This window comes from Phallusia mammillata, chromosome 4 (assembly GCF_965637545.1).
Source record: "Phallusia mammillata chromosome 4, kaPhaMamm4.hap1.1, whole genome shotgun sequence".
NCBI lineage: Eukaryota > Metazoa > Chordata > Ascidiacea > Phlebobranchia > Ascidiidae > Phallusia > Phallusia mammillata.
The window spans coordinates 4680994-4706478 of NC_137255.1; the positions used below are offsets into that span (position 1 = coordinate 4680994).

Consider the following 25485-nt stretch of genomic DNA (forward strand, 5'->3'; position numbering starts at 1 on the left):
AATTTCAGTCAATTCTGACATTGTTCCAAAAACAAACTTATTTTAGGGGGCTGATGGGGTAAATATGGGGACTAAAGATTTGAACACAACAATCGACACCTACAAGTGGCAAATTTTACAAGCTATGCAAATTTCAGTCAATTCTGACTAGGGATGTTCAAAGTAGAATAATTGGTTATTCTAGAATAATTGGTACGAATCTAGAATATCGAATCCAATTCTTATATTATTTTTGACTCAGCAATCATTAATCTTGACAACAACTAAAGTAGACGAGTTTAATACATTATAAAACATATTTTTCATTTATAATGTAAAAACCAACCAAAACAAAGAAAAACACTGGGAAGAAACACAACATCATTGAAACTAAATGACCCAAAATTCACTAAGCCAGAGAAAATTAGCATAAGGTTAAAATTAACTTACACAGTTTTATTTAGTGATTATTATTGCCTTCAGCAGAAGTAATTATGTTGTAAGCATGCTGTGGTAATTTAAATTTGTTGATGGTATAGGACTGACATAGACTCCCTAGTGTACTAATATATCATGTTTGTTAACCTAAAACAACTGCAAAAATAGGCACTTTAGCAAAGTTAATACATTGGGTGATGTAAAGCTGGGGCAATAAGTGATTTTAAATTTCAAATAAACTACTTTGCAACACAAAATGTGAACTTTGCAGTATATACAGCATTTTTTTGTTTGTATGGGGTTAAAAAAAGATGCAAACTTCATATGTTATGGGATTCCATCACTGTTTTGCGATATTAACAAACAATCCCATGCTTTAAATTGCTGCCTAATGCCATGACCGTTAAATTTTTTGGGGTGACAAAAAAAAGTCGGAAACAATTAGATGCTGGTAAGACATTGCAAAAAGTCGCCGGTATGTCATTTAATGGCATAAGCATAATCATGTGATCAGATGCGTAACAAGTGCGCAAATCGTTAATTATGGCTTCAATGCACAACCGTCGTTATGGTGTTGTTATAGCGACTCAGGACTTGGCGTTATAACGTTGTATAGCGCTCACTGATTTGACGGCGACTATGCACTTGCCGTCTTTGCAACTGGTACAATGACCAGGCGTCGACGAAAAAGCATAACCTATGTGTTTACATTTTTACCAACGACGAGAGCACACATTTTTATCGGTTTCAATTACCCGGTATAAACGGCAAAAATGGATTTGAATCTAACTGGATTCGAATCCAAAGGATTCGATATTCTACTATGAACATCACTAATTCTGACACTGCATAAAAACCTTACCCATTTTAGAGGGCTAGAGGGTAAACATTAGAGCTACAGGGTTAAACACAACAAACAGCTTCTATAAAGGACAAAGTCTACAAACTATACAATCTGTGAAAGCTTTACCCAAACTCATCAAACATTTAATGTAAAAGAGGGTGAACAAACTGCAGGAGAGAAAAAAGAAAAAAGAAAAAAGGGACCCATAAAAAGCCTGAAACATTACATGCCTCTCCTAAAAAAATATTTAATGACACACTTTATGGTAAACATTTAAAGTGCAGGCAAATCAGGAGTTTGCATAATTCGTTAAGTTGCATGAGGATCATAAATCCCAATTGTAGCAATGGCAAATCGGCCATGCAGTTAATCGAACTCACTAACATTATTAGTTTACACTGTTAATTACTGCAGACAACTTACTGGTGTATGGATTCAATCTTTGCCACCAGGACATTCACAACATTTTGTTTTCCACATCATATAAGAAGCCCTGGTAAAAAAAAAACATAAGTAATCTACCAATCTCCAACATAATGAGGTTACTATGGACAACCTAGCTGTTATTTTAATTGCCATAGAAGTGTTTAACCCACATGCTGGTAGCAAGTCATTACATACATTGTGCTTTTTTAGATCAATGGTTGTAACAAACTATTAGGAGCTAAGGTATATGCATTATGTTAAGAAAACATTCAATTTTGACTTGACCACTTGTTAACAGCTCAAAAAGTCAGAATTTTCATGATTTATCCTTTCACATTTTCCCACCATGCTGTTACAAAAATTTAAGTTAGGTTAGGCTTGTTGTACTTTGGAAAACTAGGTTGGCAGGTAAAGATTTGCGCATTTGTTTCTGTTGTACAATTTACATACCAATAGTAACAAAAAATAAGAGTTACAAACAAGGTCTAAAAACACTGTCCATATTGGTAGTACTAAATACATCCCCATGGTTTCCATACATCCAAATACATTTTCATACACCCATAATGCCACAGTTGTTGTATGTTGACTTACAAGCTTTCAAATTTTAATCATTATTTATGTATATATGTCCTATGGGATTACCTGGATGATGATCTAAAAAACAGATATATATGTTATTTACTATCTGCTTGGACAGAACAAAATGTTGTAAGGCTATCGCTAAGCTTATTCAAAGCAGCAGAGAGGTATCCTGTCTAATTAACAGTTTTAGTAAATCAAGTTGTCATAACTATGTCAGCATGTACATTACTGAAGAGAGTGTGACAATAAACCAGCAACTTTTTATGATTATGGTGCATATGAGTTTAATATTTCATAAAATATCAGCAACACGGAACCATGGCACATACTAACATGCTTCTGAAATAATAGCACTGTCTATTTTTTCCTAATCTGTCCTCTCTCTTTGTTATCAAACTTGTATAATACTAAAACTTAGGTTGCTTAGAAAACTACTTTAATATGAGCTGGCATTTTCAGTTCGAGACAAATTGATTTCTCTGTATTATATACAAAAAAAAACCACAGTGCAACACATACACTGCCAACACTTATGTTGCTCAATTATTTCATAAACTAACATAGCTTGTTCAAATAACATATTACAAAACCAAACAATGTACTTCTTAAGTTCTGCTGAGTGCTTAATATTAGATCTAGACCCTCCAATGTACTTCTTTAATACTTTTTAACAAGTACTTGATTAAATCGGCACAAGGGTTCCTGTTGTAAATAGATTTTTTCCTAATTGGTGACTAGTGACAAGCCATTGGCTTAAAAACTTCGCGCTTTATCTTGTGAACAATCTTCTCAAAATCGCCCACAAATTTATCCAACCATGACTTGACACAAATTAAATTATGCATAGAAAGCTGAAAAATAAAAATGGGAATTGTAAAAAAGCCTAAAGCAATGCATAAACGCAAGTAAAATGTCACAGACCATAACGCCAAAATTAAGAGCTTGCGCCTCATACTCGAAAACATAGGTTCTCGTGTGGTACGCTTGCCACGACCACTATGCCGGTGCCTTTTAGGTGGTACGTGTGTAGAGCGTTCTGTCACGCGGGCAGGAACTTGGTCGAATGGCCTTGCGCGCTTGACCCACATACAGACACAAAAAAATGATCGGAATTCGTCCCCGAGATTGTCCTGGGTTCGAATCCCGAGAAAAAACTTTCTGTCACATTCTATTTACGTCAGATCAAGAATTGACCCAAACTGATCAGCGTCGGGGCAAAACCCGTGTTTTGAACATGATTCTGATATTGCTAACCTTGTTATGAGCTAGTCTGGTCGGGAAAATAGGCCCATCTCTTGGTCTATTAAAACAGCATTTAGGTGGTACACAACGATACGAAAAGTCACCAGGTGGTACGTGATCCATAAAGGTTGAGAATCACTGCCCCAAAACAACAGCTACCGTTTTATTTTCCCGAAAACTAACTTTGCGGTGCCGCACCGACGGGTAGTCGCCAGGCAACCACATATATTTTATGCTTTTTGATATTCCACAGACGCATTTAGAGTTTTGTCGCCTTGTATTTATCTTTTATACTTGTTCTCTGATATTAAGTTGAAACATTCTGGTCTAAATTTTAGGCTGTAATGGTTATTTTTTTAAAAATTTCAATGACCTAATAGCTGAGCAGGTATATGAGTTCGTAATTATAACTTGTTTTATAAAAGAACTAAAAAAATGAAGCAAACCTATTTTTATGCATTTATACCTTTGTGATTGAGGTTTGTACATGTGCTCATAAATATTTCTGCTCAACAATGATGTCGTTATCAAAGTACAACACTTTTTAAGCACAAGTACACAAATCAAATTTATTTTACACACTTTACATCACTAGGCGACTTCATATAAATATTTACACCATAAAAAAGTTTTACGTGTACAAAAAATATGTAAATTGCTGTTGACAATAAAGTATCAAATACAGTGGGAATGTTGAACCTGTTAGAGTGTCATTAACAAAATAGATAAATCAAAGTTGTTGAGAAATTGTAAAAGACAAATGTGGGAATCGTACATGATTAAAAAATCAAGGAGAACTATAAATGAAGATTTTATGAAACTTGAAATAAATGAATGTAGAAAGGAGTAAAACGAAATAGTGCATTGTACAAAAATAATGTCACTAAAACCAATTCTTATCATTACATTTTTGGTCCTGCTTGTCTTTTACAGCCATATGGGAGGATAAATTAACAGACAATTAATAAAGATTTCCACAGATTTCTACAGCAAATAAATACTACGTATTTTCGAACAACAGGTATTACAATTTGGTGCAAAAAGTGGGTGTTAGATTTTATCTTGGTAGTGAAGGGTACAAAAGTAATTCATTGCAGTTTAATATTTACCAGTGAAACATTTTAAAGGGTCAAATTAGAACAGTGGGAAACAAAAACAATGGGTGATAAATGAGTGACACTTTACAGTTACAAAATACATTTTAAATAGTAAAAAACATACCTAAAAGCATTGAACAAATAATGGCAGACATGTCACTCATAACAAGTTTTACTGTCAGACATTGAATATAGCAACACTATTTGCTATTCAAACATAAAAACTTACAAATATTTACAAACAGATACGTGGTAACTATTTTAAATTGCAGCGACAGTTGCAGCATAGACTGGTTTTTTAGTTTTGAAAGAAAATGACCAGTCTTCAGTCGTTGGATCAAAAATTTCAACAGAATTCAAGCGGCTAGAACCATGCCAGCTGTCAAAAGAAGGTGAAATTAGTTAATTATTTTGGTACTAACTTAAATGAAAGTAATATCACAAGATAAACCCCAAAATGAAACTATATGCATGCATTTTATGTGGCTTAAAAGCAGTTCACCAGCCCAAACAACTTTGTCTGCACTATGACATGCTCAAAATCTCAATCTGTGGACAGACTGCAGGAAAAAAGCAAGGAAACTATATGTGTTGATAGCTACATGTGCCTTTTTATATCACAAAGATTAAAAAAATTAAGACCTATCCTTTTAAAATTTATTGGTCTCACCCTCCAATGACAAAAATCTTGCCAGCCAATACACATGCAGATGGACAGCTGCGGGCCAAATGGAGTGATTCAACAAACAACCATTTGTTTGCCTCAGGAATGTATGTTTCCACTGTTGAGATACGTTTACCATCATCGCGACCCCCTATTCATCAAGGTATAAAACTCTCTATTACAAACTAACATTAGTTTTTAGGAAACAATTGAATACTAATCCCAAAGTATTATTGAGTGATAATATTAGAAACTATCAAAGAGTGATAATGACATTCTAACATACAGATTAAAGTATGCTAGACCTATGCTTCTGACTAAATTCAGGATGGGTTTAAGTGGCATTCCTAATTAAGCAGGTGTCTATTCTTAGTTAAGCTACACTAGTTCAGTGGCATGTTTACCAAAACCTGACATCCACTTTATAAGATTGCCAATTGCCAATGTCATTTTTCAGAATAAATATTACATGAATAGTAAATGACATGTGCACCATGCATGCAGCCAGATTGTGTATTTAATTGGTGTTCCTTTAAAACATTACTCTAACAATATGTTTTATTTAAAACCTCAATTTTGTACCTATTGCATATATTTTTCCATCCAGTACAACAGATGCTAAACCACTTCTTGCTTCATTACGAGGTGCAATCACATTCCATTTACCACTTCTTACATCATAGCATTCACACGAGGAAAAGTGAAAAGTAGTGTTGTTGACACCACCAATGCAATAAACCATATCTAAACATACCATAAGTAAATTCTCCTAATAAAGTCCTAATCCTAGCCCTACCGAAAAAAAAAACACTCAAAATTTTAACTGTCTATAGGTGATATAGTTTGCTATTTTATGCAATTGCAATTTACTATAATTATAAAAATTGCCATTACAGTTTATTTTTTTGAATTATATTCTACCATTCAAGACAACAGTTGCATGCACATATCTTGCTTGCCGCATGTTGCTTATGCTCATCCATTTGCTGTTCTGGATGTCAAATTCTTCACAACTTGACAAGCACTGGTGGTCATAACCTCCAGTAACATAAATCTTTTCTGAAGCAAAAATTGTCAGCATAAAATTTCCAATGATGAAAACCTACATCTCTACTCTAAATTGATCACATACAGTAAAATGTTTTTAGACTATTACATTTTTGGGCATTTATTTTTCGTAATGTGGACCCATTATGAGCAAGCACACTCTTAGGTGGTGAATAAAAATAAAATAATAAACATATCAGACATAATTTAGAGGCTAACTTCAAAATCACAATGACAATATTATTACCCCGACATGTACCAGATCTGCACCATTTTCGAGGTTCAAGCATGTTTGACATTGGTTTCCATCCATTCTCTAGGTCATTTAAATCTAGCAATTCACAGCTTTGGTAAGGATGACCTTCACCCTGATTATCAGCTCCCCCCACAATGTACACTCTACTCCCAACTTTCACTGTAGTAGCCGCACAACGTGGAAAATTCAGTTTCTAAAACACAATGTAGATCAAAAAGCATTGACAGTTTGACATTGCAGCTTTCATAGTCAAATTTACTGGTAAATATTTTGATGTTTTAGTGATGACATCAAAAGCCACACAATCTGTCTCTGAGTCATAGCCACCCATTAAAAGAAATTTGTCTGCAACAACACAACTGAATTAAAATTATATCCAAAAAGGAATTTTAATAATTTACTCACGCTGACATTGTGGATATTTCAGCTGTGCAAAAGCTTTAACTAGCTTGTTGGAACATTGCAAGTTTTCTTTCACCAAACTCTGTTAAAAGAAACTTTATGAGCCATTGCTCGAGAAAATTCCAAAAAAATATTACAGAATTTAAAATGTATGTATGAATGTTATTTAGTTTTGGTACTGTGAGTTTAAACAGGGCGATAATATAGTCTGCAGAAATAAACTTGCTATATCAGGAACACCCTATGGAAGTTACATTCAATTTGGCCATGAATTGCAAAAGTTACCCATTTTAGGAGTTAGTGGTGTAATTGTGGGGCCACATGGTAAAACTCAAAAATTAACATCTCAAAATGGCATAATCCAGGGGTGCAAAAATGCAGGCGCGGTCGCACGGCGCGACCATAAAATCGGTGTGCGCGACTGTAATTTCTTGCCACCTAATAAGTGCTCGCACAATTGAAGAAAAAATAATTAGTGCTGGTGCAACTGACGAAAAAATTGGTTTCAGGCAACGATCTAGCAATATTGGTTTTCCCATATAAACACGCATAGATCATCCCGCGACCAATAGGTTGATCGCATGCTGAACTTTCAAATTTGCCGCACTTTTGAAGCACTGTCGCAATGCTATAAAAACGGCGCACAAAGTGCTGATTTTGCAATCATTGAAATAGCGTCGTCACAGTGACCGTCGTAATTAGAAGAATTGAATTACTTTATATCTTTTATAAGGAGATAGAACATTTACTCTCTCGGTATAAAATTAATTCCCATACCTCGGTGGCAGAATGTGACGTCACTCATGCAGTCCGTCACGTGTGTTTCAAAAATGATTTGCAACGTGCGCCCACTCAACAAAACGTTACACACGCCGCACTTACATTTCCTACGGATTCGTGGCTCACGGCGCAATTTTTAGGCAACCTGTGAAAGCACCTTTCTCGTATTCACCTTGATCGTTTTTACATTTGTTTAACTTACACCTGTGTTTTATCCAGAAAATGTTAGGCTAACAGAACTGAACGCGTATGCCACAACAAACAAGCTAACGTCTTTTTTCCAATCCTCGTATGGCGTCGAAAAACACAGATCGTACGTTATAGTAGTGTTGCAGACTTTTTTCTTCGGTGGCAATAAACGTGTGTAGGGGAAATTTTTGTCTATGGTGACGCTTTGGTGTGTAGGAATTTGATTATCCATTGTATGCCTGTTGAAAGCGTCTGATGGATTTAGCCGATCACCAAACATTCCCACATAACAAGGCACTGGGGGATTCCAACCCACGGAATTCGTTTGAAAGTTCTGGAAAAACACACTCTTACCAACAGGCTATGCTTTGCCCTGATGCCATGCAAGGACAGAGGTTCACAACGTGCCTTAAAAAATAAACTGGTCCAGCCGTGAAAATTTACATTTTAATATATGTGGTGGCCATGAGTTGATTTAACCTTCATCATTTGTTTGCAAACAATGCTCAAAATACAGCCAGCACAAAACCTAACAAAATATAGTTAATGGCATCATAAACAAGTAAGCTTCAAATTGTTCAGCTCAATGCATGGATTATGTTGGAAATCAGTCCGGACTTTTAGGCACTAGTAAATGGGATATTGTGAAATAAATCAATTTTCTTGAAATCAGTAGTTTGTCAACAATTTTCTTTAGACACTTGGCAGGCTTGAGTGAAACAGTAACCTGCGATGGTGCCATTAACAGCAAAATGACTGTGCACCCCTGTACAAACTGATGCCAATTATTTTGGTTTAGCCAAGTTTATTTGTTAGTTATGAAAGGGTTTTAGCAAAATAAATTGCATCAAAACAAACCTCAGATTGACCTCAGTGGTCTCTAGTTGATACAATTAAAGCATTTTGCTCTGGCATATATGAAGTTGGTAAGGTCATATATGTATGTGTTATTAGGCCCTACACTGTTGGTGTAGACAAGGCTAAAACACACGTGCTACTAAAAATTACGTCACGCTACCAAATTCTGAAAAATAATCGTTTTTAGCAGGCACATGAGGTAACTGACTGCAAGGCAAAACATAACAATTGAAACCTAACAATGACACATTGCACATACTGTCAGAAATTCGTCCAAATCAACCAATGTTCAGAAATTACACCCATTTGAGATGTAATGGGGTAAATGTGCTTACAGAGAAAAAACACATCAATAGATGATATATTATTTAAACTCTCTAAGTTTCAGCCATTTTCGGGGCTAGTGGAGTAAATACTTGGGCTATCGAGTCAAACAAAACAATCAGCACATTTACATGACCATATTATCTTCCATCTGTGAAAGTTTCATCCATAACCATGGACAAACTTCTACGCAGAAAAAAAGGAAAAAAAACAGAGCGAAATCAAGATGTGTCACTTTCAGAGAAGGAGACTCATAATTAATACCATGGACAATGCAACGATGTTCTACAACGATATAAGTATTGTATATGGTTCACATATGATGGAACATATTGTAAATAAAAACAGCTAACATGTTAACATTGCCCAAAGATGTCATTGTAGCCTTCATTGAGTTGCTAGAACAGGCGTAGAGTTCTGTTTCATATGTTCAGTTGGCAATATAAAGAGCATGAGATTTTGTGACAAAATGATGTAACAAACAAACCACAAATTTCAAAGAGTAAACATATCGCTTCCCAATATTAGGTAGTTTTGGTGACTTAGACAGTTAAGGGGAACAAGCTTACCTCCTCAGATATCCTTGTTAGAGCATCATGTGTCACTGAAGTGAGTTGCAGTTGACAGAAAAGTGAGCCAAACAGATTTTTGCGTTGAGATTGGTTATGATTAACCCATTGCACAATGGCTTTAAAGGAATCTTCTGCAACATGCTGTCACAAGAAAAGCATTATGTTTTCTGTGGAAGTTTTAGAAAAATATTTTAACATACTTGTTTTTTCCATGTAACGATTGTAGTCAAGTCTTTGATATCAAGTTCCAAGAAACCTTCATTATTTTGAAGTTTATTCATATTGTTAAAAATAGCTTCATATGCTTCATTCAATATCTTATTATTATTGCATTGTCGAGCAAAAATAATAGCTTTTAGGCAGTTGTCAGCTGAAATATTTTCCGAGATAAATTCAAAGCATGTTGACTCCAAAGCTATGTTTGTAAAGATATTTTGTTAAAATGCAACTAAAACATATTGACTATTCAATACAAAGAAACATTAACTACTTTGGAATTTAATAAAGTCCCAAATAGAAATCATTGGATTTTACAATGATTTTGTGCACAAAACTCCAGGTTAAAAATATATGAAAAAATATTAAATTATCTGTCAAGAAACTCAAGTTTTAATCTCCATCACAATACTTACACTTTATTTGAGCATACAATGCATCCTGTAAAACATCAAACATGTTCTCCTTGGTTAATGTAATGCTGCCAGAATAAATAAATTCAATCAGATTGCCAAGTCGCTGGTAAGGCATTTCTTTTATTTCAATAACCTTTTCATATTTTTCCTTCATCTGCAGAAAATTGTGTGTAAAAATGAAAAGTGAAATTTTAACAGCACTAATGACACAAATGATGTATTTTATGTCAGATTATTTGGTTGGATTTCTATTCCAACTGTCAAAATTCTAGCATGAGTAAATGCTTACAAAACAGTATCCCCATTTTGGTAATTGAGCAAACATGGACATGACTAGTAGGGGAGGGTTTTGAGGGTGTTTAAGGATCCATTTTATCTGAACTTATGTGTATAACTGGCTCTTGTACAACACTAACACATATTTTTCAGTAATTAAACTGAGGAACAACTTTATACGGCATAACAAAATGCCAGAACAATATTAAAACATAATATTCAATTTGTATTGTGGTTGTGTGTTGGTTTTATATAAGTTAGTTCCTAATTCTCATGTAAAAACACATTTCTTCATTGGGTGAGACACTGTTATAAACAGGCATTGATTTCTACTGCAACATGTCAGTGTTGTTGCTAATATGTTTTACAATTGGTCATAAGAAACTAGCACAGTATGTTACTACAAACACAGAAAAAAATCCGCTCAAACACACTTAAAGTTAATTTAGTATGAAACAAAACCAGCAGCGTAATAGTCACAATGGCATTTTTTACTATATTTTTACAGACTTTAAAGCAGTGACAGACAATTACGGATATGGTTTGAGTCTGTGGGTGCCAAGTTATACCATATAATTAGCTGCATGTGTAATCAGTAAGTTGGTACAGTCTGATTCAAGAGTTTTGGTAGCATGTTGTCTACTCCCCGTTTTTGCTAGTTATTTACCTTAAAAACTTAATAGTCAACTAAAGCAGCAATGAACATATGATCCACTGTGTAAACACAACCACACCTTAGAAGCTATAAATTAAACACATAGAGCAAACACAGGGTTACTGATTAATTTTATGTCAAGATGTTTGTCTGAAATCAATGCCAGTCCTTCAACACTTGACAAAGAAATTTAGAGCCAAAGTCAGGCAATTTGCAAACTTGACTTTTCAAAGGTCCTAAGAGTTGCGGGTGATGCAAAAACGTTTGTATAAAACTTGCAGTGGTAAATTTAAATCATAACAGGATCTTTATCTACCCACCTCAATTGTAAACATATTCCTAAAATAATCAGAAAACATCATTAGAACATTTTTGTGAACTTTAAACTCTTTTCCTTGTGATGTTAGAACCAAATCACATGTGGACATCTCAGCTGTGCGATCCCTAAAACAAGAGTGATGTGATTATTTTGCAATTAAAAACCTTAAATATGAAGGTCCTCATCAGACTTAAAATATATTTGGAACATCTAAAACAGTTTAGCTAATTTTGACACAAAACCTATCACACATATTTTATAGTTGGCAATAAGTTTAAACTGTTAGACTTCTTTGATGCGAAATTAAGTAAGTGTCTTGTATGACATAAAGATCATGCATTCGAGCAAGCGTGCCTAAGGCCCAACTTAAAAGCATAAAAGTTGGCTCGCAGTAGCCTATTCAAATATAATTGTGTTTATATTTCATATTTGCTTTTGAAAGAGTTTATGCTTTACCCTAGTATTTATACCACGGGTTCTTGACCTGGGTTAGATTGAACCCCAGGGGTTAGGCAACGCTAATTCAGGGGTTTGATGAAGGTCTTTAGAAGTACAAACGATTTAATTAAACTATACAGGTATATAGTTGCTAAAAATGGCAATGTTTATTTGCTAGATGGCAATACAATGGAAGGTTGTAACTAGGTTATATTTGATATAACAAAGAACATTGTGCACATTGTTCATAAGCAGCAAAACAACGAATCTTCGTTGGCGGTAAAAACATATGGTCAAAAGCACAAAATGAGTTGGAAACCTTGGATATAACTTGTTGGGGTTTGACCAAAGGCTGAAGAATATCATAGGAGTTTTGACGTGATAAAACGGTTAAGAACCACTAACAGCAACTGATAATAAAGAACTGCACAGTCATGTTTAAAAAACTATAAATGTCATTATAAATGTACTCACTCATCCAGAAGATTTCCCAGACAAGCATAATGCCTGGTAACACGACTTGCAGTTGTATCCATTAATTAACCTATCAAAACACAGTTAGCATTGTGAACAGTTAAGCACACATAAAGAACAACAACATAGTAGCATAATAAAAACATAGTAGCATTTATAGCGTAAACCAGGGGTGGGCAACCTTTTGTACTAAGGGGCCAAATACAATTGCCATTTTATCGCAGGCCGCACTTGTGTATAACACAGGGTGATTTTACTTTGGTGCTTACCCAATACTACACATAAAATTTGCATTTGATTCTAACCACATATTGTCAGATCGTATAAAAATAGCATTAGGCGCATTAATCTGCTCAAAAATATAAAATAGTTTGACTCGTTTGTCAGTACACTTTAAATCCAAGCATCTCTGCGGGCCACACAACTTTTAATCAAGGGTCGCATTTGGCCCGCAGGTTGCCCACCTCTGGCGTATACAATAAACATCCATTTTGTATCTTTATTTCCAGGTACAAAAATATTTCTCTAAATTGACAACATTGTTAATGTCGAGAAGTTTACTACAAAATTTGGGGTAAAGTGACAGCTATTTCATAATGTGACTATTTAAACATGTGGTCTGTGTTTTTTGGTACAGCAACAAGTTTTTACATCCTGCCTTGTCATTGTTTACCATTCTGTTTCGAAAAACCTTTGCAATAGTGGAACTTCTTCATTATTGTTACCCCTAAGAACAATCAGATAAATTTTACATAACCTTATTCTGAATAACAAAACTTCTAATTAAGACATCAGGAAACTAAAAGCGATGATCTATCTCACTCTAAAAAGTCACATTACTCTTTGCAGGTCATTGCTGCAAGGGACCCTCAAATTGCCCAGTATTTTGCAGTATTATATTTTGACTGCATGTGATCATAAACCAAATCCTGACCTAAAAAATTGGTTCATACGTTTTTACAAAGAAATCTGTCAAAATCGGAATCGATGTGTTATATAAAGGGTTATAAGTAATAATAATATCTGTTTTTAAAACTTACATTTACTCTTCTCTTAATATGTGTTGAAAAAAAAAACGTAAATCCACCTGCCATTGGATGCAAGGCCGCCTTTTTCACAGTAGTACCATACCTTCTAAACTGTCAAATTTGACGTTTTATGACATTGAAGGGTTAAGAAGCTTATGCCCAGAAAGGAAAACAAATATATGCTTAATGGGATTGGGGAAATCACCTAAACGCACTGATAATATGCAATAGATATCATAAGTTAAATGTATTGTTTGTAAAATCTGGGTTTGTAACCTATTGTGTTGCTTGCAGAAAAAGCATGTACCCCACCCCTGATCCCCGAATCGGATGATTATATCAACTTAATGACCGTACATGTTGTTTGAGATTCCTATGTAGCTGACTATTTTAGTAAAAACCGACTGTCACAGTTATCGACTGTTTCTGCACATACTGCGGCAAAGTGCCTTGGTTTTAATTAAACCCTAATATATTGCACTAAATAAATATTTGCTAGTCTAGGCTTTCATGCTTTTAAATTACCTATTTTATACATGGAGAATAATGTGGTACAACTTGTTTAGCTTACAATTTTGAGCATTGTGACCCATAACTTTTAGAAAATACATGGAATGATCTTTTTACATCTAATGTTTTTGCATGCTAATCATTTATTATCAAACTAGCATAGGTTTTTGCATTTGGTGAAGCAAAATCACAAAATCTACAAATGTGCAATTGATCAAAAGCCGTAAAACAAAAACATTGCTACACAAGTGGTAATAAAAAATCAAAACATTGTTCCTCAAAGAACAAATTGATGAAAAAGCGCCTAAACTTAAAAAAAACTGTACAGCCAACAAAACACGATAAAAAAGGAGTAGACAGTAGTCTACCAAAAAAGCATAGAAAACATACAGTAACAACATGTTTTCAATCACAACACACTTTAAAAATACCATTAGGAGCATACAACTGAGCCGCAAGTTTGAAAGAACATATTTACAAGTGAGAATAATTGTAAGGGCATAAACTTTTTTACTCTTGAGGCTTCAATCAGTTCAAAATATTAAAAAAAAACTTTGTACTTTCTGCAAACATTAACATGACAATTAATGATATTTCGCCCTTTACAATAGCAGTGCACATATGGATGCTGTTTGTGGGGATCAAATTGTATTGTGCATACAGTTGAATTCCATCCTATGGTTGGCTTTGCTTCTTATCTTTTGCATGCTTGTAGTTCAGCCTTCTTTACTTTTATGGAACCCTTTGTAAAAAATTACTTTACTAAAAAAATAAATTTACAACTATTTACAGTTGGGGTTAAAGAAAATTGTAGTATTTTACTGTTATTTTATGGACCCCTTTAAACATAAACCTTTTAAACTTTGGAAGTTTATCAATAGTATATGTGGTTTATAATTCCAAATTGCAGGCAATACTTGTAGAAAGTTAAAATGGTAATCTTTTCTACAAGCCCCTGGCATTACTGCAGCTATTCTACATTAAAAAATATAACCTTTAATATGTTAAAGGCTTCATCCACTTGTGACCGATATCCTGTCATACTGACATCCCCCTTTCTCATATCGTTCCACCTGCAGTAAATATAGAGCAGAGAAAAAGTTTTTTGCAGCTAAAATCACTTACAATAGGATTACTAATAAGCATACAGAAAGAATGTATAATATTATAAAAAGTGGCCCGAATCTGATGGTGCATTCTACTCACAGCATAGTATAGAATGGGTGCCTTACCTTTTTTGTTTCACTATTTTTGTACACCAAAACCATATAAATTTTTTAATCCCTCATTGGTAATTGTTTTCTTTTTGGTATATATTTAACAAGTTTCAACAAAAGGCCTGACGCATTCCTGCAGGTTACTGCTTTTATATTGCATAACAAGTTAGAAGTTCTATAACATTAGAATCTCAACTTAAATCAAGACCCTAGCATCCCAACTTATAATAATACCCTCTGTTGGGTGCCATTTATTTTTATGTATCAGTTGGCACAGTCTTAATCACAAGAATAAACAAAAAGTAAAGAAAACAACAGTGCTTTTTACCTTTTTAGGTACTGCTCAATATAAAAAAGTGATGGAACAAACGCATCATGTTTATTGTACAATGTGGCAACTCACCTGACAAAGACCTCAAAAAATGTATTTAATTGACTTTGAAATAAGATTAGACCCTCATCATCATTATCCCATCCCATCCATGATCGCACTGCAGTGATAGCATCAAAGTCAAAAGTCTTAGTTCTGCTTATACAATTGGATAAGAAGTTGTCCAACTGTTTTTTGCATTTTTGTTGAAATTGCTTGGTGAATCCTGGGTGTTCGATACCTACTTCCTGAAACAAATGTCACTATAAATTTCGCCCCATCACACTAAACTCAGGTTTACCTTGTTTAAAATACAAGGATTTCTTGGAAGAAAAAATACTAAAATACTAGAATTTTCCTCTATATTGTCAGTTTATATATACTTCATCATATTTAACGATGTACAACATATACCATTTACTATATTTATAATGGATATATATTTGGCACCTACATTTCATTGGGTCCCTATCTTTTTTCTGGCACTTTATAATATAATTGTTTCTGCAAGCATAATCTAATGGGTCCCCACACATGTGCATATGCGATTTGGTAACAGTAAAAATAGGGCACAATCATTGTTAAACTGGAATAGTTTGTGTAGGAGATTTTTATCAATCAACAACAACTAAATTCATCAAATGTTATATAGGGGCAACATTTTTTCCTGTGGCTGGGGTCAATGCAAAGCTCCAGACAACAGAGGTTAGTGTTGATTTTTCACGGTTTCATTTTCTTCAGCGATCATTGTCTCGCGGCGGGCGAATATTGTCATAAAGATATGGCACCGATCGCGGCAGGAGGGGCCTGTCGTTAACCGCCATAAGGCGCAAAACTGCATGATACAACAATTGCATAAATAATGTTTTTAAATGATCTACAAACACATCTTAATTGCACAGTGCAAAAAGACTGCCTGATAGCACGGTCCAGTTATGCGCGAGGCCAAGATATTCGCTTTTCAGTGGGCAGGTTTGCGTTTTTAGCGCCCAATTGGGCTTTTTTTTTTCGACATGGAGTTGCACGTTGTTTTCACAAGATGGAAAATGGATGAGTCCAACTATTTAAACTTCTAACAAAGTTTCAACATTTTTTCCCTTATTAGCCCTTTGTTTGTTGAATTATGATTTTTAATCCGCACATAGTGTTCCCTGGCGTCGTTAAGTTTCTACATACCAACAATATGATTGCTTAGCTGGGCTTTTTATGTCCAAAACCTCTTCTGAGACAGTTTTATTAATGCTTTCAGTTTGAGAAGTCATGTTACACAGGTGTAACAAATCATGCTGCATTGTCGCTCAGCATTTCGAAACACAAATGAGTTGACCTACATTAACGTTTGCAGCACACTATAATTGACATTGTAACATCTTAATTCCAACCAGTGAGTAAATGGTCTGACGACTGCATGACGACTGCGTTCATGCGTGAAGTAGAGGCATTTTTTTCCATGCGCCCCTTTTTTTCACAACATATTTGGGGCTGTAAGAGTAATTACTGAGTCGATTGCACAGAAATTTTTAACAGCCAACAAGGAGCACCCCCCTCCACAGCTGTTTAAAATTTTAGCAGGTCAAGTCTTGTATTTCTGACCTTATTACCATGTGAACAAACAAACAAATATTTGGGGGTAAAGGGGTGAAAATGGATATGTACAACTTCAAGTTACAAAGTACTTTAAAATATGCTGCAATGTAACAATAAAAAAATATGAAACTCCAAAATCATCTGCTTTAGCAAGTATAGCTGTTTTAAAAAATTCACGTTTTGGGGGCTGTGGGTGAACCAAGGGATCAAACGGGGTCAAATTCACATGGACAATCTTTTGACCAATATCTATAATGTGTGAAAATTTGAAAAAGTCTGAACCATTCTTTCTTGACCAAAACATGGGAACAAATCCGTGTTAGACAGAAAATATATATATATATATATATATTGGCAAAAACAATATGTGTCCTTCAGGAAAGGGGACCTATAATTATCAGAACTAAAAACACATAGCAAGAATAGAAAACACAAGATAATAAAAAAGGCTAAATAAACTAGCACTTATCTCAATGAAACTTTAAGCATTCGAACCAACTATTTTTTTCATGCAAAAAGTTTGCAGAACTAAAAGCAAAGTCTGTTAACACGCACATTACTAAACAAAATTACCCCGGACATTACCTCACTTCCAGAAGTAAACTTCACCACATGGAATAGAGAAAATCCCTCAACTGTGTTAGCACGCCTCTTCAAAATTTCAACTCTTGCAGGCCTAAACTGTTTTGAAAAAGCTTCAAATACTTCTGGGCAAAGATGAATAAACTCCATAACGTCATAACAAGTAAAGGGGTTAAGTGTAAAGCTCTGAGTCAAATCTAAAAAAAATAAAAAAAATTGGGAAATACAAATAGCAAAAAATTTCCTTGTCATACCTTAGTTTGCTAGTGGTGTAAACATGATTTAACTGTCTGGGCAATGATTGAACCATAGCTATAACTCACCTTCTATAGCTATAACTCACCTATAATGGCTATCTGATATGTTTAGATCCCCTGACATTATTATGGTAACTGAGACTAGAATAACTCTCAAGGGCATAACCACTGCTACTGATATAATGGGATATAACTTCTATCATGTTGATACTCCCCATAGTGCTGGAGGAGTTGGAGTATATATAAAATCACACTTTGCATATAGCATAAGATCTGATATTACACTTACTGCCCCAGATACTGAAAGTCTTTGGTTACAACTTAAATTGAAACAAAAAAATGTAATATTGGGAGTAATATACAGGCATCCTAAACACTCATTTGAAAAGTTTCAGGATGCACTATCATCAGTATTGCATAAACTGAGTGATACCAACCAGACTGTTTATATATGTGGTGATTTCAACATAGATCTCATGCAACACAAGGAAATTAAAAGTATTCAAAACTTTTTAGATTCTATTCAAATTTATGGTCTATCACCCTTAATATGTCAACCAACTCGTTTAACTAACCACAGCCAAACTCTTATTGACCATTTTTACACAAACAATGTAAATATTTCCTGCAAATCAGGAATACTATCTGCAGACATTTCTGACCATCTGCCAACTTTTGTGTTATTGCATTCAACTTGCTATGATAAAACAGAAAAAATGCTAAGTAGAAATGAGACCATGTTTCATCGCGAAAAATTTATTTCTGACATAAAAGGTGCTGTTAGCAACATACCTCTATCTACTGAATCTATATTGCACAAATTCACTTTACTCAACCATTATTTTCACAAGATACTCCAGCAACATGCACCACTTACCACAATGACTAGAAGAAGAAGGAAATTGGCCAAAAAACCTTGGATAAGCAAGGGTATTTATAAGTCAATCAAAACGAAAAACAAAACGTATCATGCTTTATGTAGGTCGGGGTTTGCAAGTACAAGTAAACATAACCAATATAAACAGTATCGGAACAAGCTAAACCACATTCTGAGAGAAGCTAAACATAAATACATTGAAAAGCAATTAACCGATCATAGAAATGATATAGGGGGAATGTGGAAAATAGTCAATAGATTGTTGTCACGAAAACAAACTCCACACAATGCCCCAGCAGAACTTAAACTAGATGGTGTAGCACATTGCACCACAGACCCAGTTACAATTGCCAGCAACTTTAATCAGTTCTTTGCTAACATCGGAGCAAATATGGCTTCGTCTATTCCACAACCAGTAATGCCACCACCGACCAGTGCCTACACCGCACAGCCATCATCCTTCTTCTTCTTTGACACTACCCCAGATGAGGTGGAAATGTATATATCCACACTTGACAGTCAAAAATCTGTGCCAAGTTATGAAATTCCTATTAAATACATTAAAATGGTTAAAAGCATTATTTCACCTATGCTCTCAGAGATTTTTAACTGGTGTATACAAAATGGGGAATACCCCGATGAACTTAAAGTTGCGGAAGTGATACCAATTTATAAATCAGGTTCACAAGTTGAATGCACTAACTACAGGCCAGTTTCACTGCTATCCCCGTTTGCTAAGATATTTGAAAAAATTATGTATCAACGTTTGTATGACTACGTTGAAAAAAATGGAATGTTTACAACTCACCAGTATGGTTTTCGATGCAATCGGTCCACCTCCCTGGCAATTTACGACATCCACGAAAGAGTGTTAGCCGCCCTTGACCAGAAGAAATATACATGCGCTATTTTCCTGGACTTATCAAAAGCGTTTGACACCGTCGATCACAAGGTTTTGTTGTGGAAGTTGGAGCACCTGTATGGAATACGGGGAGGCCCCTTACAATTACTATGTAGCTACTTACGTAACCGCAGGCAATGCACACGCATATCACATGTAACATCACAATTTCAATACGTTACGTGCGGTTGTCCTCAAGGTTCCTCCTTGGCTCCTCTTCTGTTTTCCCTTTATATTAATGACCTCCCCACTGCATCCCAATTCACAACCAAATTATTTGCGGATGACACGTGCCTTTGCATGTCATCAGAGTCTTTAACTGATCTGCAGGAAAACGTAAACAAGGAACTCACACACGTGGACAATTGGATGCGACACAACAAATTACACTAAACACCAGTAAAACAACGTACCTACTGTTTCGTCCTAGCAAGCGTTCTTTTTCCGACAAGTTTTCCATATTCATGGGATCGCAACAAGTACAGCGATCGACGAAAACAAAATACCTGGGAGTATACATCGACGATCAGTTAAATTGGAAACACCATATAACGTATGTCGAAAGAAAATTGGCTCAAGCTTGCGGTATAGTGTATAAGCTTCGCGATTACCTTGGAGAAAAGTTTCTCCGAATTATTTATTACTCATTTGCATACTCCCATCTGCAATATGCCGTCGCCGCTTGGGGCAGTGGCTGCACCGCATCACTGCATAACCTCAACATTAAACACAATAAAATCTTGCGAGCTATTACTCGGAGTACCTACCGATGTCGCGCCACCCCCATATACTACCATATGCGCCTTCTGAAAATTAGAGACATCTATAAACTAGAATTAGCCAAACTGGTTCACGCGTTTCATTCTGGTGCACTACCTTCCACATACAACACCCTGTTTACACCTATTTCGTCAGTCCATGCTCACAACACCAGAAGGGCCGACAGTCAGAATTATTTTTATCCCCGCGCAAACACCGCCGTTGGCTCAAGGTCAATTTGCTATCGAGGTCCAAAAGTATGGGAAGAAATACCACACGTCACAAAGTCGCTCGCACGCTCCTCCTTTAGGAAAAAATACCGTTCGCATCTACTGATGCAATACCATCAATCTCGAACTAATACATCTCGAAGTCCAGGCCCCCAGCCCCCCCTAAACAATTAATTTATAGCCTTGTTTCCTTTTCCTTCTCCACATACTCTGATTTTTTGTTTTTATTTCCTTTCCCACAGTTTTATTCCAGTGTTATTTTTTTGTTATCGCTTTTTAATATTTGTTTATTTTGTGCATAAACAACATTACGTAGTCACACATAAAAGGGCAAAGTACTGCCGTAGGATTTGACTTTTTCAGATCTGCCACCTGGGACGAGAACAGTCATCACCTTCTACTTCCACACCGTTCAACATCGGAGATCCCCGCCATCGATCCTACGAAACCTAGGAAGCAGAGGAGATAAGCGACGGACACTTCAGAACCAACTTCCATCGCAACGAACTGTCCTCGGGACACCCGGGTCTGCCTACGGGATCACAGGAAACGTTCCGAGGAACCGAGCTGGTGTTTCCGTTTAGGCGGGTTTCATTTGGCCAGCAGAACCCGCGGGTTCAACCACCGTCTTATGCAACCGGACGTACCCCGCCAGGTTCGTGCGGTCGGTTGCGATCCTACGGCAGAACAAAACCCACAATACTTCAAGCATCATTCAAATAACGGGACACTTGACTCGATAACCAACGGTTTTTTTCGGTGTCCTTGCTGTGTTTACTAAAATGTTCATCAATGACAATTGATTTAGTGACAATGCAAATAAAATTTTGACTTGACTTGACTTTGACTTCTGTTAAAAAATATGTATCATAAGTTGTTGGTATTTGGTCATAATTTGTTTTGCGCCTATGTTTCGAGTTGTGAGCTCTGCATGCTGCACTTGTGGATGGTTCAGCCTGGAAGGCAAGACTGTACACATTCTAGACAATGTTTTGCACACAATGCACATTCATTGCACAAAATTACAAGTTTATAAAACTTATTGTCTCACAGCACAAAATAGATACAATTCTAACCCCAAGATACATTCCTTCAAAAGTTTTATTACAAAACTAGTTGGCAGCAGGTTTAACTTACATCTTCCTCAATTCCTTGTCTTCTGGGTACAACAGTATCAGGCTCTGGAAGTACACAACAATATCTAACTACAATGCATTTTCAACACATAGTAATACCATGTACACTTTAGCACTTGTTAGCATGAAGTCAAGATCATTATACAGAAGAATATGGTTCAACGCATGACCGATTTGCCATCACTTTTATGAGATAATCAGCAGGTTGCATAAACGCTACACATTTTTAGCAGAAGTACCAACACTTATGCAGCTAACTATAATGTTTAATTGCAGTGGCAGATGCTTTCACTTACTTTTGTAATTTTAGCAGACAAAACTACCATTTCAGAATCAATGACTATATTTCTCAGCTGTTGTGCTATAGTGCTTCGGTCTACAATCAAAAACCAAGTACTTACTAACAGAAGCTGGCTTGTTTAACCTTATGAAAGCCTCCAAAAGCATCTTGTTGCAAGCAAAGTTATTTAGTACCAATTCCTGTCCAAAACAGATATTTTGACATAAGTCATAACTTATTAATGTGACTACAAAGCCAGCAGCATACCTCTTTATAAATTTCAGAAAGAAAATCTGTGCCCATTGAAGAAAGATTCAGTTGTGAAAAAAGACTCACAAACAATTCATCACGCTGAAGAGGGTTGTATTTAACCCATTGCACAATCCCATTAAATACAGTTTCTTCACAATTCTAAGAAATTAATATGCAAAAAGATCTCAGTACAAGCTAATTGGAACCCAAAAAACATATGTTTAACTTTTTTAATTAACATGTGTTTTTCACATGCTGACATTTAGACTTGTTTTTATTTACCATTATGACATTTTTAAAACTATGTAAACTTTAGATTTGTTTTGTTGGCTTACATGAAACTCGAAAGGAATATGGTTCCTGTCAACCTCACTTACCAAACTAGTAAAGTAAAAACAAAAGAAACTTATAAAGTTGTTGTTACATACTATAGATTATCTATTTAAGGGTCTGGTTAACTTTTAAGCCACGTCAAAAGCAGGAATTAGAGAATAAAAAAATATCTAAAATGCAATGTAAGAAAATGACAATATTTAACCATTATGTAAACAAGCTTAAAAAAATAACAACTTTTTGTGTACATTGTTTCGTAGTTGGATAATGTCAGATACATCACCAACATCCAGCTGCAGAAAACTCTCTTGTTTGAAAACAGTTGGAAAATTTTGTGCAATTGTTTCATTTGTCATAACAACAATGTTTTCAAGGTTGTACCGAAGAGCATGAGCTCGAACTTTCAAGCAATTTTCCACAGACACCATTTGAAGAATGCAATTGTTGCAAAATACTTTTAACTCTAAAACATTCACATCACCTATTTATATAAACTTATTGATCAACTTTTTGCATAAAAGTCTTTACTTGCCATTTACCTTTCATCTGTGTATATTCAGCATCTTCTAACACTTCCACCACATTGTCTTCAGTGACCTCAATATCACCCAAATAAGCAAAATCCAACAGTCTTTCCAATCTTTTATGTGGAATGTTTTCAACAGGCACTACATCTTGATATTTTTCTTTCATCTATAGCAAACCAATCAAAATGCTACTTCAATATCTTTAGTTCTTGTTTTTGATCAGGTTGGTAAGGTTTTGTTCAACTTTGGTGTAAAGGTCCCTTTTCAAGGTCTTTTTGACAACCAATGGAGAAAGTTATTGATTTACACTATGTCTTACAAACCTATTCTTATAATTCTTACAAACCTGTATTTGAGTTGTGCTGATTGTTTACCCTACTACAACTACAAAATTTAAAATTTCATAAAGCAAAGCATCACCTCAACTTCAAACATTGTTCGAAAATAATCAGATGCAGCACCAATAATACATGCATGAACAGGGTAGGTTTTTTCATCGGACTGAAGTACTTTGTCACAGTGTCGTTTTGCACCTTTTCTGTCTCTGAAATAATCAAATATGAATACAACAGCTGAAAAAGTTAATTAACAACAAACCCATGTGGATATACATACAAGTTTAAGTAACTTAAAATATTTTCCTGATGTGTCCTTCTTTCAAGTAGAGATGGACGCATGCTTAATGCACAGTTTTTAATTGTCTAAATTAAATAAAAACTTCAAAACAAGTTAACACAGTTAAGCTTTGAAGAATTGGCCAAAAAACACAATGGTGATGACAAAGCTACTTGTAGAAAAAAGTAGTACCGAGTTCTCTTTAGCTTGAGTACTTAATACCTTAACAGGTCTTACTGTGCAAAAACCATTATAATTGTTTGCGATATAATAAAATTGTAACACCTGATTTATTGAACTTTCATCACAAGTTTAAAATACTGCATAGCTGGAAAACAATAAGCAATTTTAGCGGTATATGTGTACAAAACACTTCATTTCATCTTGCAAGATCCAACTTCGGTATAGGGTCGAATTGTGTAACAATATAAGCATATGCCTATGAGCTACCCCATTTTCGAAACTTTGCAATATTTCCTCTTATAGTTTAATTTAGGATACAATTGCCATTTTTAAACCATTGTTTTTGTGTTGTTTGTGCAGTCCTGTGCTCTAATTTAATATTGATTTGACCTTGAACTGCTGATTAATACAAAATGTGATAAGAAATAAGTGTTACTTTACTGTGTTGGTTCATAGTAAACATTTTTTTATAATGCTTCATACAACTACCTTTAAAATCACAGACACAAATTAAACTAAAATACGAATACAAAATATTTGGTTCCTCAAAATCTTGAAATTCTCCTTAGTCGGGGAAAATCCCTTAGTGAAAACAAATATCTTGTCATAGACATCGTAAAGTAATAAAAAATATCAAGATTACGGAAAATTAAAGAAACCTCCATTGGAAAGTAAGGAATAATAAGCTTTTATAACACGTGTAGGAAATACGCTTGGTTCTGAGGTTTGAAGTTCCAAAATCCGATTGCAAGCACGAAGCTTTGGTTGGTTTAGTTTGTGCGGTTGACAACAACGGTAATGCAATTTAAACGTGGCTTGACGTAATGTGATTCATACGCCCAACCGAAGTCGAATCGAATAGAATAAAGTCAAGGGCTGGGGCGAAGCCCAGTCAATTCTGCCCAACGAGAACTTGAAAGATACGGTATATAAACACATATCAAAACAACGTCATTAAACTACGCACATGGGATCTGTTATTGGCCTGGAGGTACAGAACGTTTCCATCCTGTGTTCAAAACATCAATTAGTAATTATATGGGATGTACCTCTGCGGTCTCACGCAATCAAACACTTGAAGTATATAAATCACGTAATGGGAAAACTTACAAGTCACGTCCGCTCTTACTCGTGACGTCAATGCGAATATTACATCATTATGTTACATTAGTCTTCCTCCAAAAAGTGTTTTACAAGAAACATGCACAAGAAAGAATTGCGAGACAACATATAAAAACAATTGTGACGATACGAAAGAAAAACATTTAATTAACCACACCAACTGATACGCGTTAACAGTACAATTTGTCATAACGCTTGCGCGTCTCTCGAGCTCGGTTGTCG

At 35.2% G+C, this 25485-nt stretch overlaps 2 protein-coding genes across 2 annotated transcripts; both read right to left on the reverse strand.

Moving 5' to 3' along the window:
* Window positions 1-4069: 4069 nt before the first annotated feature.
* LOC145222464 (kelch-like protein 12) lies at window positions 4070-13732 on the reverse strand. Its single transcript, XM_080088599.1, has 13 exons — window positions 13538-13732; window positions 12498-12567; window positions 11587-11710; window positions 10336-10489; window positions 9904-10118; window positions 9701-9844; window positions 6984-7062; window positions 6838-6923; window positions 6570-6771; window positions 6197-6334; window positions 5858-6019; window positions 5282-5426; window positions 4070-4990 (listed from the first exon to the last, which is right to left on the reverse strand). Exons 2-13 carry the CDS (start codon window positions 12557-12559, stop codon window positions 4873-4875), a joined length of 1629 nt encoding a protein of 542 aa, XP_079944725.1. The 5' UTR covers window positions 12560-12567; window positions 13538-13732; the 3' UTR covers window positions 4070-4872.
* A 455-nt stretch (window positions 13733-14187) lies between these two features.
* On the reverse strand, window positions 14188-24061 carry LOC145222468 (kelch-like protein 12). The gene is made up of 12 exons (XM_080088603.1): window positions 23959-24061; window positions 23764-23887; window positions 23356-23509; window positions 23065-23279; window positions 22499-22642; window positions 22353-22431; window positions 21953-21996; window positions 21663-21771; window positions 17795-17988; window positions 15656-15870; window positions 15030-15108; window positions 14188-14777 (listed from the first exon to the last, which is right to left on the reverse strand). The coding sequence occupies exons 1-12, from the start codon at window positions 24018-24020 to the stop codon at window positions 14730-14732; spliced, it is 1467 nt and encodes a 488-aa protein (XP_079944729.1). The 5' UTR covers window positions 24021-24061; the 3' UTR covers window positions 14188-14729.
* Window positions 24062-25485: the final 1424 nt, after the last annotated feature.